Raw genomic sequence first — 14,990 nt, forward strand, 5'->3', positions numbered from 1 at the left:
GTTTGATACAGATTGCAAATACATTATGAACCTTAATTCAAGAAACAAAAAAAAAAAAGATACAAAGTTCAATGATGTATAAAAAACAAGCAGATCCGTTATCCCCATTCCCTTCCACTATCATAGCAGATGTTCTATGTCGATTGATATTGAGGGCAGACAGGTTGCAATTGGTGGAAGGATGAAGGATGGGTAAAGATCAAGTTGTGGTATCTCACACTCACCTAATTTTTTCTAATGATGTGATCATCTTCTGCATAAGATAGGGCAATAGTCAGGGTAAGAAACCTTCATTTGTTGGTGAAATGCTTTGAGAGGGTTTCCAACTTGAAGGTGCACTTCGGGAAATATGGGAGGGGAGAGGGGGGATATATGGTATAGTGTCACAAGGAGACATGCAGAGATCTTGGAGTATTCAATGGAGGAATGACCAGTTAGATACTTAAGCCTACCTGTAGACGGAATCCAAGGTCCTCTAGTTTTTGAAATCTCATAATGGATGGTTTTTCCAAGAAACTTGCAACAAGGAAGAAGATCATATTTCACACGGGGCCAAAGAACCTTAATCAAATATACATTAAGAAACCTCCCTATCTACTAAGAAATCTCCCTTTCCATTTTCAAAATTCCAGCATCAGTGGCAAAAAAATTAAAAAGATAGTGTTTAATTTCTTATGGGAGTCAGGGAAATCAAAGAAGGATCATTTGATTTATTGGACAACAGTTTGTAAGGACAAGAAGGCTAGAGGATTGGGTCTGGACAAGGTGTCATTGAGGAATACCTCTCAATTAGGCAAATGGTTATGGTGGTTTCCCATTGAAACAGACAAGTTTGGTATTAGGTCATTAAGAACATTCATGGACTTAAGCCCGATGGATGGGATGCAGGACTTAACCAAACAGCATTACTATTTCTCCTTGAAAAGCTATCGTTTCTATATATCCCTGGTTTGTATGCTTCACTAGAGATGACGTGGCTTCTAGAAATAGAACAAATTTTTGGAAGGATCTTTGATGGGGGGAACAGCCCTTAAGGAATGATTTTTTCACTATATTCCAACAAAGATTGCTTCATAAGGAACTTGGGGAGTGTCAGACCTCAGATGTTCTGGCTCTACTTGACCATTTGAAAGGTGTATTTATTAACCCCAACCTGTCTGATACCAAAATCTAGATCACATTGTTTCAGGCACTCTCTTGTGCATCTTTTTTCTCTGTCATTGCAAGAGACCTTCAGCCTTTAATTACTTGTCCAATGAAAGCTATCTAAAGAGAACTGGTAGCACCCAGAGTTATAGCTTGTTGTTAGGACGTGTTCCATGACAAAATTAATACTTGTGAGAAATTACGGAGAAAACCCTTCTGGTTTAAAGCACCTCATGTTTTCCTCTGTAGAGAAACTGAGCTACTGGTGAGAACACAACTCACTTACTAATCTCCGGTAAATTTACATCTATTATTAGGATTTTTTTTTCTTCTCTATCTTTGATGGCAGGTTGGGTCCTCCCTTGGACTTGAAGAGCTTGTTTCTCATTTCTTTTTATATCCCCTCCCAAGAAACAGAGAAGAGCCCTTTGGAAATACACAAGAGCTGCAGTCTTGGATAGAAGGTGCACATAGACTAAGCAAGATCAACCTTGGATAGAAGGTCTACTACAGGCTACCATACATTTATAGCAGAAAATCTTGTTACCTGGAAAAATAAGAAACAGAATGTGGTGGCTAGGAACAGTGTTAAAGGTGAATATAGGGCTATGGCCACACTACTTATGAGTTAATATGGCCAAAATATTTCCTTCCGGAGATTGGGATATCTATTACTGGGCCCATTACATTCTTTTTCCTTGTTTTGATAATCCAGTTGGTACTCACATAGCCTCTAATCCTGTGTTTCACAAGAGGACCAAACACATTAAGATGTATTATGGATTGCCATTTTGTTAGAAAGAAGGTCTTGCACGATGATGTCATTACTCCTGTTAGGTGTGAAAATCAGTTGGTATAGCATTTTACTAGAGTTTGAACAGGGAATGTATTACATTTCTAGCAAGCTGGAGCTCTATGATATTTATGCTCCAGCTTGAGGGGGAGTGTTAGAAACATAATGCACAGAAATCAGGGAAGTTTGTTCACTACATCTATATTTTACTTAAGAAAAGTTAGTGTCGTATTTGTAGTTATCCTTTTATTATAAATAAGAATGGGTGGCAAAAGGGAGATGCAATTAGACTTCCATAATTTTTCTATTCTCACATTCTCTCCTCTCTTTCTCTTTCTCTAAACTCTCTTTGTACATTTTTTATAGTTATTTTATTTGCATTAAGACATAATTTATTGGAAACTTTTCACATTAAAATTCCATAACTTTGAACAGAAGTTATCACTTGGGGAAATTCCTATATTCACACACAAGTGCCCAAACACATACACACTATGTACCTACTCACCACTAGCCCAATGATCCAAGAATATTTTACAAATAACTAGCTTTAGTATAAGAACTCACTGGAATGTGAACTTTTGGTGACCCTCCAAAATAATTTGAAAAAAGCTCCGCATTCAGAGTGGCACTCATCAAAATCAATCTCAAATCCCGTCGACGAGGAAGAAGATCTTTCAGTACAATCAAAAGGAAGTCTGTGACATGAATACAAGAAAATGAGATAAGTATAAGAAAACAAGAAAGATAAAATACTTTGATAGAAGCTCAGAAATCAAACGGAATTTGTTAGGAAACTTACCTTCATTCATGCCTCGCTCATGAATTTCATCTACAAAAACGTGGGTTATACCATTCAAATTCCTGTCACTAAGCAACCTCCTGAGCAGAATACCACTGGTACAAAAAAGCAGGTGGGTGTTTTTTCCCTTCATTCCTTCTAATCGAACTTTGTAACCAACCTAGAACAAAAGCTTATGTTGTATGACAGGTAAAACAAAGAATCTTTTTATAAATAATTCCTTTTTGGTAATAATGAACTTATCCATACTATCATTAAATAAAGCTTACTGATTCACCAAGAGGCTCTCCTCTTTCTGCGGAAACTCTTTCAGAAACAGCCATAGCAGATATTCTTCGAGGCTGTGTACAGATGATATTACAGAACGCACCACGGCCAGACTCTATCTCTGATTCTAATATATACTGAGGGAGTTGGGTGGTTTTTCCACATCCAGTCTCTCCAGATATCACAATGACCTAACATTATGACAGCACAATCAACGACATAAACAATAGAATTTGATCATAACAAATGGCATTTAAAGAAGCATATTCCTAGTAATATTCTCATTCTACAAACTATTCACAAACTGAACTAAACAGAAGCAACCAGTTGAACAGTCACCACTATGTACATGGGAGAAAACAGCTTTGGATGGTACAATGTTATCATTTATTGCCAGTTTAAGAAAAATATCACTAGATAGAACAACCAATCAAAACTATTCCACATTGTATGCCCTAAGGATCTGATAATTTGATCTAGTATTTTTTTTTATAATTGAAAATGATTTCATTAACCAAAAGGAAATAGATTTTACAAGAAGTCCTTGGAGAGCCACGAGATGCAGCCTCCCCTAACCGTTACAAGAAATCAGAAATAAAATTACAATGCTGCCCAGAATAAATTGTCCCTAATAGACCCCTGTTTAGCAAGATGACCGGCCAAAGCATTTGCCTACCCACCCACTGATATCTACATGTTATGTGCCTTGTTAACCATTTGACTTTTTTTATGAGATCCCTATAACTCCAAACAACTGAATCTGGATTTGACAGCCAGCCCACAATCACCTTAGAATCCCCTTCAATCAATAGGTTCTCCACTCTTAGTTGATTAGCAATCTGAATTCCCTGTACTGCAGCCAATATCTCAGCTCTTGTAGAGTCCCCTATCCCTATCGGGCCTGAGAAAAAGGATATGATGTTACCATTTTCATTCCTCAAAACTCCTCCAATGCCAGACGGTCCTGGATTACCCTAGCTGCTACCGTCAAAATTCAGTTTAAAAAAACCTTCTGGGGAGTTACCCAAACTGTAGTGGCTCTGGTTTTTCTAACCAAAGTGTGTGCAACTGTGGTCCAATTTCTCCAGATATCATCAAATGAAAAACAGCTAAAAGAATCCAAGGATTTCAGCCAATGGATAGTCCTGGTTAAGATACATTCCTTCACTTCTGTCATGGACCTCTCTTTATCTGGGAAAATTCTAGCGTTTCTTTCTTCCCAAATTGTCCATAAGGTGGCTGCTCTGAAACATCTCCACATACTCCTTCCTCTATTTGTTAGGCAACCAAAGGTGATTGGTGCAAATAATGATTTTACCTCTGCTGGTTGATTCCACCTACATCCAAACAAAACAAATATCCAATCTCAAAGAGCTGCAGCAAAGGAACAAAAAACCAGTAAGTGGTAACAGTCCTCACTATGAGAATTGCACATTACACACCAGTTTGGGGACAAACAAATAAAAGGCTTTCTCCTTGGTAACTTCCCAGCGGAAAACAGAAATTTTGGGGGGCACAGGCTTTGTCCAAACTTCTTTCACTGGGAAAGGCTCAAAAGAAGTGCTCAAACAAAGGGATTTTGAAGAAGGATGCACAAGTGAAAGAACCTTTTGGGATAGGAGTCCACACCCTTTTATCAGGAGAAGAGGGGTCCAAACCAACACTCTCTAGAATGGATAGAAGTTCAGTAACACAAGCAAGCTCCTCCTCCCTTAAGCCATTACGAAAACCAAAGTCTCAGCTCAAGGATACAGGTAAAATTGGAGGGGGAAGAAGGACAAAGATAACCTCCTTCTTATAAAGGGAAAGGGCATACAGAGAAGGAACCAAATTACCGGAGCACGTATCATGCCTTACAAAATGAAGGAACTTGGGGAGGACGCCATGTATTGCCTTCCACGTTGTTGTTTGGGTAGCCAGATGAGATACCCCAACATCCCAACCAGAGACAGAACAGCCATGAATACTAAGCACAACCCTATGCCACAAACTTTCTCTTTCCAAAGGCCATCTCCATAGACACTTTCCCAAAAAAGCTTCATTTTTTAAGACCAATCCCAAACCCCCTGCCTCTTTACTCCGACATCTCCCAATTAACTAAGTCATCCATTTTCTCCCACCCCTGGTTCCCAAAGGAAATCTCTCATCATTTTTCCTAATTTCCTAGCCTCCCTATGAGGGATCCTAAACACAGAGAGGTAATAGAATGGTAAATTGGCAAGTGTAGCCTTAATCAAATTTACCCTTCCTCCTATAGTGATATAATTCTTTTTCCATGCTGCCAACTTTCTTTCAAATTTCTCAACAACTGGGTACCAAAATCTACTTTCCCTAGGATTCCCACCCAAATAAGTCAAGGGCCAAGAAGAAATAGAGCAGTCCAAAGAGTTAGCAATAGACTCAACTTCATTGTCATCCAAATTGACCCCTACCACACTCTTCTTGGCTCACTTCCCTCACAAAAAATAATAATGTCATCTACAAAGTGGAGATGAGTTACAGAGACATTATTCCTTCCGATCTTCCAACCACCTATTACCCACCCCCTCCCTATCTGCTTTTGATATCAATCTACTCAACACATCCGCCACCAAAGTAAACAGAAAAGGAGAAAGAGGATCACCCTGTCTCAAGCCTTTGTAGGCTAGAAAGAAATCCTTTACCATTCCATTCACTAGCACAAAGTAATGAACCGAAGTGAGGCAACCAATCATCCATAAACACCATCTCTCCCCAAACCCACAAGTCCTAAGTATCTCCAAAAGGAAACTCCAATCCACCATATCATATGCCTTCTCAAGGTCCAACTTGCAAGCAAAGCCTGGGCCCCTTGATTTCATCATATCCTCTACACACTCGTTTGCTATTAGGATTTGATCGGTTATCTACCTACCTTGTATGAAGGCTCCTTGAGCTTGACTGATGATAGATGGTAAGACCACTTTGATCCTTAAGGATAGCACCTTTGCCAAGATTTTATAGATGCTTGTCACCAAACTAATGGGCTTGTAGTCTTTTGGGTGTTTAACATCAATCTTTTTCAGAATGAGAGCTAAAAAAGTGGCATTTATTCCAAGGCTAATCACATGTCTCTCTTCAAACTCCTTAAAAACCTCAATCAGATCCTCCTTAATTATTCTCCAGCAATCTTGGAAAAAGGCCATGGTGAAACCATCCGAGCCTAGTGCCTTTGATCTATCCATAGAGAACACCGCTTGTTTGATTTCTTCTTCTTCAAAGTTCCTTTCTAGCCACCCTGAAATGTTCTCGTCTAGCCTTGGCCACTCTAATCCTTCCAACCTCTCTCCAATGCTTAGAGGTCCTCCCATCCTTGACTTGAAGTGATCCACAAAAATCCTTTCTATCTCTTCTTGAGAGGAGAAGATCTCACCATCAATTTCAAATTTGGTCACAGCATTTTTTCTCCGTCTCCCATTAGCCAAAGCATGAAAATATTTGGTATTCCCATCACCTTCCTTGATCCATCTATGCCTTGACTTTTGCCTCCAAGAGATTTCCTCTCTATAGAGCACTTCTTTCAAATCATTTTTTAGTTTCCATCTTGACTCTCTCTCATGTTCATCCAATGTTCTTTGGGCTTCCTTCTCATCCAAAGCCTCAATGCTTGAAATTAAATTTGGATTTGTGCTCCTATATTCTCCCAAACTGATCTTTGTTCCACTCTTTTATTTTGCCCCTCAACATTTTCAGTTTTTTTGTAAAACCACACTCCTTTCCATTTAACACCCCTCAATTCCTCACTCCACCATTTCCCAACCTTTTTTACAAAATCTAGGTGTGTCAACCATATGTTCTCAAATCTAAAAGGCCTAGGCCCACCACCTAATCGTTCCTGTCCTAACATAATAGGGCAGTGATCAAAAGTGACTCTAGGTAAGGCTTTTGTCACCAAACCCCTCCAAAGATTTTGCCATTTTGCATTAAAAAGAAAATGGTCCAGCTTTGAGCGAGTTGCGTTTTCTTGGAAGTTAGTACAACTAAAGATGGCTTGAAGTAATGGGAATTCCTTTAGCTCACAAAGATTGACCAAGTCATTGAACTTCTTCATACTAATTGTAATTGTTTGTTGGGGATTATTTGATTCCTCTATAAATCTAATTACATCAAAATCCCACCCAAACATCAAGGGCCCTCCCATAAACCTTTTATTGCATAAAGCTCGTCCCAAAACTCATTTCTCTCTCTATAGTTGTTGGGCCCATACACATTTGTTAGTATCCACACAGAGCCATCCACCAGGTTCCTAAATTTCAAAGAAATTGAAAAATTACCTATTAATTCCTCTAGAGCTTCCACCACATCCTCTTTCCAAAACGTGACTAGCCCCCCCCCCCCCCCGAGGCACCCCAAGAAGGTGCATAAGTCCATCTCACTCCTCTAATCTTCCAAACACTTCTTGCCCACCTTCTATCTACCTCCAGTAACTTAGTTTCCTGAAGCATTACAATGTCAGGTTTTTCTCTTCTCAACAAGTCCTTTATTAGCCTTCTTTTGCTAGCACTTCCAAGCCCCCTCACATTCCAACTAACTGTTTTCATTGGCAACACATATAGAAGACCCACTTCAGCCACTCTCCCCCACTACTTGGATCCCTTCTCTCCCCTCTCCAACTAAATTCAATGTCCCCCTCAATATCCAAAATTAATCGCGACACTTCTGATTTTTTTCATTTTTTTCTTACCCTGCTTTCCCTCCATTGTCCTCAAGGGCTCTTCACCTGCTGCTTCCTTCTCACCCCCTTTCTCAAATCCAGAAGGATTCAATTTTTCTGTATTTGTGTCCAGAGATTCCTCTTTTTGTTTATATTCCTCCAACAACATACAAATTTGGTTCCAAATCCTTTCCAACTCCTCTTCCTTTCTCCTATTCAGCTCTAGAACTCTCTCATCTTTTCCCAAATAGAGGCCTTCACCCCTTCCACTACTGGATGTTTTTTCCAGTTGGGAATCCAGAGCACTTGTTTCAGGCAAAGAACCCAAGTTAGTATCTAAAACCGAATGGGCAAGCATACCTGGTTCCACGAGAGCTGAAAGGAGGAACTCAGAAAGTGAAGTTCCAAGGTTGTGAGTGTGGGCAGAATCCATTCCCTGTGTTTTACCTATCTGTGGAGGTGTACCATGTTCAACCAACTCTTTGTCGAACTTACAAGTAGAATCAACCTCTGATAGATTGTTCCTAGCTGGAGTCTCTGTGCAAAACTACAAAGGAAGGTCCTGCACCTCAAGACCGATAGCCATTTCTGATTGCACTCTATTGGGGGACTTGTTTGCAGGAAGAGAGGAAACCTATGCAGCCTCCAAATTTATTGGCCACATTTCCTCTTCCCTGGTGGCCAAGAGAGGGAATGAAAGGCTCTCCATCTGAACAGGATTCAAAATAACCGCTCCCAACTGGCTTTCACCCACAATCAACTGTGATTTGCTAATCCCGTCACTAGTGGACTCACACGTCTCCTCTTCCGAGAAGAGTTGTTCAGTATTTAGACTTCCTCCTCAAGAGGATCCTTGGGAGCCTGCAACTCCACACTGCCGATGCTTGTTGTGTCATCGGATGCTGTCTCATAGTCAGAATCCTCTTCTTCTGAAACTATCTGGTCTTGCATCTCTGGTTCATTACGTCGCCAACATCTAGGGTTTCGTCTCTCAAGTGAGAAACAAACAGACTTCTCCACTAGTACCCATTTCATCGAGCTGTTAACAGAGCAGTCGTTGGAGGCCACAGCAGCGGTCTGCACTGAGGAAGACGAAGGTAGACCTTTGCCTTCGTCTAGAAGAGGTCCTGCCCCAGTCACGTGCCTGTTTAAAGAGGCACATGCTTCTTTATTAGAATGTAATGGGCCAGACTTAAGAGGCCCATTACTGCCTTTTAATAATAGAAGAACATTAGGCCCAGAAGATTCAGGCCCAACAGAATTCACATGACAGGTCAAATGAGATTTTAAGTGGGACTTCCCCTCCAACTGGTTCACAGGTTCAGCCAGTGATTCAACTCCTAATCTTGACAGAGCCCTCAGTCACACCCTGTTCTTTTCCTTTTAAGGAAGCAAAATTCAAATTAAAAGGGCCTGATCTTTTAGCATCTGAAGCAACTACTTGAGCAAAAGAGCAGCCCTTCTTTAGACCTGAAACTTGTGTCTCACGGCTGACTTTCCAGCCTGTCCTCACCTTTTTGCCTGTTCCCCCACTGCTTGTCTAATTTAGTGAAAGGTTCAGAAGCTTTTTGGGTAACCATTCTTGAGTTGCCAACTAAAGTCCTGATTTCCACCTGCTCATCTTCTTCCTGGCGAGCTTCCTTCCACAGATTAGCTTCAATGGAGGAAGCCAGCCATACTAGAATGAATAAACCTTCGATCCTAACCAACACTTTTCTTGGAATGTCCTCAGGTCTTTCTCCACTCAGAAGTATGGCAGCTGATCGAAGATCATCCCAGAACTCCCCTGCCAACCGAGCTCCACATAAGGCTGCAATAGAATCTGCTGCTTCATGGTTTCATAGATGGAATGGCAACCCAACCAGGCGTACTATTACTCCAACCTCAATGGAGAAAGATTTTGAGTTAGATGTTGGTGTCCATTTGAATATTGTGAAAGACCCCAGATTATCTTGAACATTTGTAGTTGTGATTTCCATCTTGTTATCACAGAAATCAATCACAGCCTTGCAACTTTAAAAGGGGTTAACACAAACAGCTTCTTTATATTGAACTTATGTATCAATAGATCTGCTACCTTCTTCCAATCTGTAACAGTTTTCACAGCAACCAACACCCATTTACTGGCCCAGAGTTCCTTTTTAGCATTTACCACGACTATTGGGTTGCTGTTATTCTGTGCCATAGTCACCATCTCCTGCTCCATATTGGTACTACTTAACTCTTATCTTGAAAGACTCCTCACCCACCTCAGTCCTTCCAGTATTTTCCTCAGCATTTGCTTCTTTGCAATCCAAAAAAGCCTGAAGATCTAAAGTCACATCCTTTCACCCTTTCCTGTTTCTGCCTACTGGAAAGCATACTAGTTGTTTTCTGTTCTTTGCAAAAAATTCTGATAGGGCTATCAACGAGCCCTTAGCATTCTTCCTACATTCTATCACATACCTTCTACCTGTCTCTGTAACCTTCTCTGTCCAGTTAAGCTGCTTGCCTTTCAAAGCTGCTTCAGAAATTAAATCCTTGACCCATTCTATTATGTCTAAACCCTCCAGAAGAACTGTCGCCAGTTTCATCTCCCTTATCTTCAGGCCTGGTTTACCTTTAATCTTTAGCTCTTCAAACAAAAAATCCTTTGCCTCCACCCTTAGGCTTTTTCTCCATCGAGCAGAACCCACAAACTTCCCTTCCAGAACCATATTCCACTTCCTTCCCTTTAGTTCTTCTATATGTTAACAGTTGACTTCAGAAAACCCGTTGAAGGAGATTGGAGAGAAGTCCAAAGAGCTGAGTGTCTGCTCTTCCTTCTTCGGCCATGGTTGCCTTGCTGAGATTTTCCTTGTGTTGGGTTTGATCTAGTATCTTTTCAATATTCTAGTATTTTTTCAATAGTAGAATAAAAACAAAAGTTTATTAAGAATAGAAAAAATCACAAGAACTAGAAAGGACAATGCGATGGCACCCAAATTCCCAAAACAGCAAGGTAAAAAAAATAATTCGAATCATTATGTTGAAATATGGACCAATTTTGCATTCTTTTATGTTGTTTCTGTTTGATGTTTATTTCTTCATCTGCGTAATCAATGCCATACATTTGGGAGTAACATTTTGCAACCAACCAAGCTTTCAATCTCTCTACACTACCATCGGGTAAATACTTGACAGTGTATACCCGCTTACAACCAAAAGCATGCTTAGTAGGAGGGAGCATGGTGACATCCCACGTATGACTGCATGCCAAAGCTGAGAGTTCTTCCATTGCAAGGCACCACCCTAGAGAAGCAAGAGCTTCCTAGACATCCTTAAGAACAAATATAGAAGAAAACAAAGAAACAAACTGGCGATGGGAAGCAGAAAGGTGAGATACAGACACATAACTTGAAATGGGATGAAGGGTACAACTGTGTTTACCTTTTCACAAGGCAATAGGAAGATCAATGTCAGAGACATGGGTGGGGCCAGTGCAGGAACAACTGCCAGATCTATCAATGGTGAAGAAGCTAGAAGAGGAGCCAATACATGTCGATGCGTATACGCTTGCCATATGGATGGTCATTCAATAGGAAGCTGCACTGGAGGCGAAGACTTAGTCACAACTAGAACAAGAGGAATGGGGTCCTCAACAAGAACTGGAAGTGGAGGTGAAGAAAGAGAAGAGACATCTGACCCAGAGAAAAACGGAACAAACTCAAGGAATGTAACATCGGAACACACAAAAAAATGTCAAGAATTGGGGTTATAACACTTATACCCTTTCTGAGTCCTAGAATACCCAAGAAATATACACTTGGTGGATCGTGCATCTAATTTGTCCATTCCAAGCCAAAGATTATGGACAAAGCACACAGACCCAAAAACCTTGGGAGTAAGAGGAAAATGAGACAAGGCAAGAAACAAAACAGAGAAGGGAGAATGACCGTTAAGGATAGACATGGGCATCCGATAATAAGAAAGCAAAATGTAAGCACAACGTCACTCCAAAAACGTTTGGGTACATTCATATGGTGCAAAAGGGATCGAGCAGTCTCCAAAAGATGACAGTTCCTTCTCTCAACCACCCCATTTTGATAAGGGGCATACATATATGAGATTTGATGGATAATGCCATGTTCCAAATATTCCTGAAACGGTGTATAAAAGTATTTTCGGCCATTACCAGAACGAAGAATCTTAACGTGTATGCCAAAATGATTGCAAATTTCAACATAAAACTTTTGAAAAATAGAAAGCAATTCACTCATTTCTTTCATAAAGTAAAGTCATGTCATCCTTGAATAATCATCAACAAAAATTAGAAAATGTTTGTAACCATCATATGACGCTATTTTATTTGGACCCCAAATGTCCGAAATTCCGAATGGACTAAAGAAAAAGGACTAAACATACGACTATCAACCTTTGGACTAAAGGGAACACAATAGTGTCTCCCAGACTCATAATCCAAAGTAGAAAGACAACTCAAGGACAGAAAAAGTAACTTGAGTTCTTGAAGAGACGGATGACCAAGCCTGAAGTGCCACTGAAGAGGAGAAAGAGATGGTTGAAGGGTTGTTAACAAACCACTACCATCAAAATAATATAGTAAACCAACTTCATACCCTCAACCAATCTTCATCCCCATCTTGAGATCCTAAAAAACACAAGAAAGGTAAAAGGTGATAGAGCAATTAAGAGACTTGGTCAATTTACTAACAGACATAAGGTTAAAAGGAAATTTGGGAACATACAAAACTGAGGATAGGAATAATGAATCTATGTCAACATTACCAATACCACATATGGAAGATTTGGAGCCATTAGCAAGGGTAATAATGTGTGATGTGAAGGACTAAAAAAGGGAGGAAAACACACTTGGAGTACCAGTCATATGATCAGAAGCTCCATAATCGATAATCCAATGGGAGGGTTAGGACACCAAACAAGTCATACCTGAGTGTGCAAGGGTAGTCGTATTCTGTTGAGAGGTAGCCTGGATAAACAGCTCACACTCATCACTTGGGACACTCATCATCTCTTTTCGAAGGCATCTGTAGATGTAGAAGGTATCTAATCAGCTTGCTGAATTTCCTATCTCAAACTACCACCACTAACAACCGCATGATTTGCCCAGGTTGAAGGTGGGCCATGTAAATCATAACAAAAGTTGATAGTGCGTCCTTCCATACCAGTGTGTGTACATTTCCTCAGACCATTACTACGCCTTCTGCCATAAGTCCCCCCTCTATCTCGGCCTCCAATACGTCCACCACCATAATTGTACATGGGTTCACCACCACCACCACGACTTGGTTGAACTCCCCGAGCTCCTCCTCTACCTGCACGACCTCCCCCTCTTGTCACTGCAAAGGTAGACGTATCAGAGATAGTAGAGTTCTCTGTAGATCCAACAGAAATCCTTCAAAGACGAGCAAACACCTCTTCAAGAGAGAGAAGAGCAAACCCACCCAGTATGTGTGCTCTCACTGGTTCATATTCAGACTTCAACCCTATTAAAAATCTGGTTACATCAATCTGGTCTCTTTGTTGTTGTTGAATCTTGACATCAGAAGTGAGGGGATGATACACATTCAACTCATTGAGAAGACACTTCATGCTAGCATAATATTCCTAAAGACTTTGAGTACCTTGTTGCGTATTAAAATACTCCTAATAAAGCTGAAATACTCTAGTAGTATTATCTTGTCCATAGCAAAGCTTCTTTCCAAGGTCCCAAATCTCCTTGGTTGTATCTAAGAACATAAAATTCACAATAATCTTAGGTTCCATACTATTCCATAACAACGTCATAATTTGTGCATCTTCTTGTTCCCATTCTTTATATCCCTGAGAATTATCAGAGGGTTTTTCTTCTTTCACATGCTTCACCTACTTCTTAGCTCCAAGAAAAAAAAAAAACTTCTACAGATTTAGCCTAAGGAAAATAATTCTCACATTCCTAAAGACTTTGAGTACCCTGTTGCGTATTAAAATACTCCTAATAAAGCTGAAATACTCTAGTAGTATTATCTTGTCCATAGCAAAGCTTCTTTCCAAGGTCCCAAATCTCCTTGGTTGTATCTAAGAACATAAAATTCACAATAATCTTAGGTTCCATACTATTCCATAACAACGTCATAATTTGTGCATCTTCTTGTTCCCATTCTTTATATCCCTGAGAATTATCAGAGGGTTTTTCTTCTTTCACATGCTTCACCTACTTCTTAGCTCCAAGAAAAAAAAAAAAAAAAAAAAAAAACTTCTACAGATTTAGCCTAAGGAAAATAATTCTCACCATTCAGTTTAATAGATGTCATTTGCACATTTAGGTAATCGGGGGGAATCATAACCTAGATTTGTGTTCACTACTGTCACCCGTAGCAGCCAAAAAAAAAACAATCATTTTTTCCCTTCCTCACTAGTATGTCACACCACCTAACTTACTGTTCAGCACAATGCACACTAGTGACTGATAATTGCTGAAAAACATCTACTTTCACAGTTTTCAGCAATAATAATCACAGTAATTCTTCACTTTCAAGACCACATAATCACCCAAATACACTCCACACACATAGTACTAGGTCTACAACCAACTAGCCACTCATTACACACTTAAACACCCATGCAACCCACCTATTTGAGCAACACAATCAGACCTGTGTTCGTCTGTCCACAACACCACCTGAAACAGTCCTCTTCAATCCATCGATTAGAAGAGCTTCGTACAAACCACTCACCACAAACCGGAGGCATGAAAACCTTCAATAAAGAAAATTGATCACTCCCTTTCATCCCTTGACCTAACCTCTAAGTGATCGATGAAAAAATCTGCAAAACCCTAGGATGAATGGTGATGAGAAATTCCAGGCAGATCTGAACTTATTACAGTTGCTCTGATACCATGATAAAATTCAGATCTGTACCAGTTATAGTTTTAGAATAACAAAAGAAAAAGAGAGGAGAGAAGGAAGAAGATAAGAGAAGAGAGAAGGAAAAGTTGGTTCGAACTAGAGAAGACAAATATCTCTAGTCGGCAAGATTGATATTTATAGTTTTCCAATTAAAACATAAAGACTATTATGCCCCTACTCAAGTATGAGACAAATTGCTTAAGTCGAAACTTACATCACACTCCTAACATAAAGCAAAAAGACCAAACTGCCCCTCTATAGCCAACCCTAACACTCTCCAAGGCAACTCTTAATCTATCAAACCATGTTCTAAGAGATTGCTTAGGTCCATACAAAGCTCTCTTCAACCAACAAACTTTCTTTCCAACATTTGTATCATAAAAACTAGGGGCAACTCCATATATAACTCCTGTAAATCACCAT

The 14,990-nt window shown here is 39.9% G+C and overlaps 1 protein-coding gene across 3 annotated transcripts in view; it reads right to left on the reverse strand.

Moving 5' to 3' along the window:
- Positions 1–14,990, reverse strand: part of ABO6 (DEA(D/H)-box RNA helicase family protein) — a 116,910-nt gene that overhangs the window by 83,246 nt on the left and 18,674 nt on the right. For all 3 annotated transcript variants that reach the window (XM_088955476.1, XM_088955477.1, XM_088955478.1), the window contains exons 6-8: positions 3,011–3,199; positions 2,742–2,901; positions 2,507–2,637 (exon numbers count right to left, since the gene is read on the reverse strand). In XM_088955476.1, the coding sequence (XP_088811602.1) occupies positions 2,507–2,637; positions 2,742–2,901; positions 3,011–3,199 (480 nt within the window). The remainder of the gene's footprint in view (positions 1–2,506; positions 2,638–2,741; positions 2,902–3,010; positions 3,200–14,990) is intronic.

Source organism: Nelumbo lutea, chromosome 7, assembly GCF_056320005.1.
Source record: "Nelumbo lutea isolate HS-2025 chromosome 7, American lotus-T2T, whole genome shotgun sequence".
Classification (NCBI taxonomy): Eukaryota; Viridiplantae; Streptophyta; class Magnoliopsida; order Proteales; family Nelumbonaceae; genus Nelumbo; species Nelumbo lutea.